The sequence below is a fragment of the Silurus meridionalis genome, chromosome 4 (genome assembly GCF_014805685.1).
Source record: "Silurus meridionalis isolate SWU-2019-XX chromosome 4, ASM1480568v1, whole genome shotgun sequence".
In the NCBI taxonomy this organism is placed as follows: domain Eukaryota; kingdom Metazoa; phylum Chordata; class Actinopteri; order Siluriformes; family Siluridae; genus Silurus; species Silurus meridionalis.
The window spans coordinates 20,512,963-20,516,114 of record NC_060887.1 but is presented as its reverse complement, the minus strand read 5'-3'; the positions used below and the strand labels follow the sequence as shown (position 1 = coordinate 20,516,114).

Here is a 3,152-nt window from a genome sequence, read left to right as displayed (position 1 = left end):
TGATTCTTAGAATCATTGACTTACGGTTTAATATTTTGTTTACAAATATGCATAAAATGAATTCCAGTAATCTTTTTATTTCCTTACATTTCTCTCAGGCACACCGCTTCCAGTAACAGAGCACCTGAGTGTCTGTTTATGTTGGAGTCTAATTCCAATTAGATTTCAGCAGTCACATCACGTGTTTTAAGGGTCAAACGTATGTGACCTAAGGCCCTCACACCTGACTTTTTTTAGCATAAACTCTAAGTTGCTTGAAGCTTTTGGTTCAACCAAATTAGATTGCGATTTTTGGTCACCCCAAGACCCCTTACACGGTGTCCAGTCACGTCAGCAATGTGCACCAGCTCGAATATATTTATGTGGATTTAATAGCTGTTTTTTTTTTCCATTCCACAATGGGTGACACTTACACTTACAAGGGCATTTACAAGACAGACTTTTTAAGAAAAGCAGGACATACTGAGGAAAAATCAGTCAAAACACTTCTTAAGCTTTTTCTTGAACCATTTATACAAAAAGAATTTATTTCAAATCCACAGGAAACTCTTAATGATCTGGAGGAAAATGCATAAAAAATGCAGGGAAAACCAAGGGTTATTTTATGAGGGTAAAACTGATGCTTCTGCTAGAGATCATGCATGCAGTGCAGCTAAAGCTGCAGTGAAAGGAGACTTATTGAAGTGTGTTTCTTGCTTTAGTAATCACATTTATTCAGACTGTTTGAGATATTTGTCTGTGATGCAGCACTCTGTTTTACTGTATAATATCGACGTTTTCTATAGCCGTGCCATCATCCTGATAGTATTAAGAGGTGGATAGACTCAGGTAGGACACCAATAAAGGCCTAGATGTGAAATGCCTGGCCTACCACTGATTTAATATATAGTTAATCGGCAATTCTGAGTAATATGCTATATGAGCAATGATTAATACACCACGAGTTCAAGGGATTTTGCTTACCTTTGTTAAAATACTCAATCACAGCTTTATAACAAGTACATAATAATGCACTTACAACATTCACTCAAAGTACAATAAATGATGCACACAGTGTGTTCCCTTATTAGATTCTACATCTATTGCAAGCACACCAGGTTTAATTAATGGAGATGAAGAATTTAAGAACTATTCAGCCTTTCTCAATCATGGTGCAACATTAGACCCACACCATTAGACCTCAGACACATAACCAAATGAAGACTGGAATGTGCCCAAATGAGTTGGAAAAAGCCTCTGAATTGAACTTAGTACAGGTTTAATATCATGCAGGGCTGAATATCCTGGTTCACATGCTTGTAGATCCCCCATGAGTACAGTTTAATGTATCAGTGTCTGGACTTGAAGAGTTTGATGTTCTCAATCCTGGTTTAACAGGGATATTTCCTGCATGCTGAGTTAGAGCTGGTGTGTTAAAGCAGGTAAAACATTGGAAATGTGCAGAATGGAAGGTTCTCCAGAGCTTGGGTTGAGAACCCATTCAGTTGTTTGTGCGCAAGGTTTCTAAGTATTCCACAAGCCCTCTGGTATACCCATCTGGAGCGCAGCTGGGCACCTCTGGTTCAGTGATGTGTCACTGAGGTCAGTAGGAATGAGAAGCAAGGCGTGTGATATAGGAGAGGGAACAGCTCGCGCTTACAGGTTGCTGCGTGCACGAGGCACACGCGCGGCGTCGCATCCACGTCACCCTCCGTCGTCATCCTCGTGTCGGCGCGAGCGAACCTCGCAGAGCCTGGCACAGAGCGCGTGCTCGACGCGTCGGAGTGCGATGGCTCGGAGCTCGCAGGCGCGCGCCAGCCTGATGCGTGGACCCGGGAAACAGCCGAAATCAGAGTAGAGCAGAGGAGCACGAGCACGAGCAGGAATGAACACGCATGCACTCTTCTGCCTCAGCAGCACTGTGGACTGGTAAATGTTCTCAGGCCAACCTTTCACCACCATGCTCTATTTTCAGCTGGTGATCATGGCGGGGACGGTCATGCTGGCCTACTACTTCGAGTACACGGACACGTTCAACGTGCACGTGCAGGGCTTCTTCTGCTACGACAACGCGTACACGAAGCCGTACCTGGGACCGGAGGAGGCGAGCGCCATCCCGCCCGCGCTGCTCTACGCCGTGGTGACCGGTGTGCCCACACTCGTGGTGAGTTGGACACACTGTTCCAGCACACTCACTTTTATATATTTATTTCTTTTTTTTCTTTTTATTTTTTTTTATTTTTTATTAAATCGATGTTTCATTTTCCAGGAAAATTTTCCCTTACCTTAGGATGCTTGCACTATCCATATGCGTTTTGGAGTCTGATTACATTATTACTGTATATAGTATATGTTGCCTTTGAAGATATATTTTTTGTCTACATAAAAATGAGAGTAACTTTCCAGGAGCTACTGTTCTGCTGCTGCCCTCCCCCTTACCTCTATGCCCACTGTGAATATGAATGAAGCCACGTCCAAAAATACCCTAGACTACACACTACTCCGTCTTACTACTTTCTAGTATTATATTCACCCCGGGGCAAGAAAGTGGTTCAAACCCAAGATGGTAAAAATATTAAGATTTTAATAGTCCAAGTCATTGGTTATGAAAATCCCAACAATTTGCAAAAGGCACATATACTGTATGAAGTACCTTGGTATGGGACTTTTTTTCTTTTTGATTTCTTTTCTATATGATTTCTTCCTTTTTTATACAGAAAGAATAGTCATTGTTGTTCCATTCAGTGGTCATGGATTGAATTAAGTAGTCGAAAAATCTAAATCCACAACTGTTGATGGCTACATTACAGTATTTACATTTAAAATGTTTGAGAAATTTCCCCACTGTGGAACGAATAAAGGTACGTCTTATCTTAAACATTAGTGCATATTATTTTTACCATTGAAAAACCAAGAAGGCGATATGTGCATCTCCTTCTTTCAAGCTTTTTTCACTCCAGACAGTTACTGCAGCAAATGTAAATGAGCAAATGGGGGCACAGGAGCTCTTGGGTATGAATTTGTTTCACTCTTTGCTCATTCTATATACTTTGTTTGAAATACTGTCTCAGTGATGCAAAGCCTGAAGTCGTGTCGTTTTCAGAAGGTTATAATTTCATCACGAGAACAGTCTCTTAATCATTTATATCATAGGCTGGAAGTTGTACACTATG

At 41.3% G+C, this 3,152-nt stretch overlaps 1 protein-coding gene across 5 annotated transcripts in view; it reads left to right on the top strand.

The window, feature by feature from the left end:
• Nucleotides 1-536: 536 nt before the first annotated feature.
• plppr5b (phospholipid phosphatase related 5b) overlaps nt 537-3,152 on the top strand; it is a 40,260-nt gene continuing 37,644 nt past the window's right edge. The window contains exon 1 of one of the 5 annotated variants that reach the window (XM_046847756.1): nt 537-2,143. In XM_046847756.1, coding sequence (XP_046703712.1) covers nt 1,913-2,143 — 231 coding nt within the window. In that variant the 5' untranslated portion in view covers nt 537-1,912. The remainder of the gene's footprint in view (nt 2,144-3,152) is intronic. The other 4 variants (XM_046847752.1, XM_046847753.1, XM_046847755.1 and 1 more) reach the window with 4 other exon arrangements.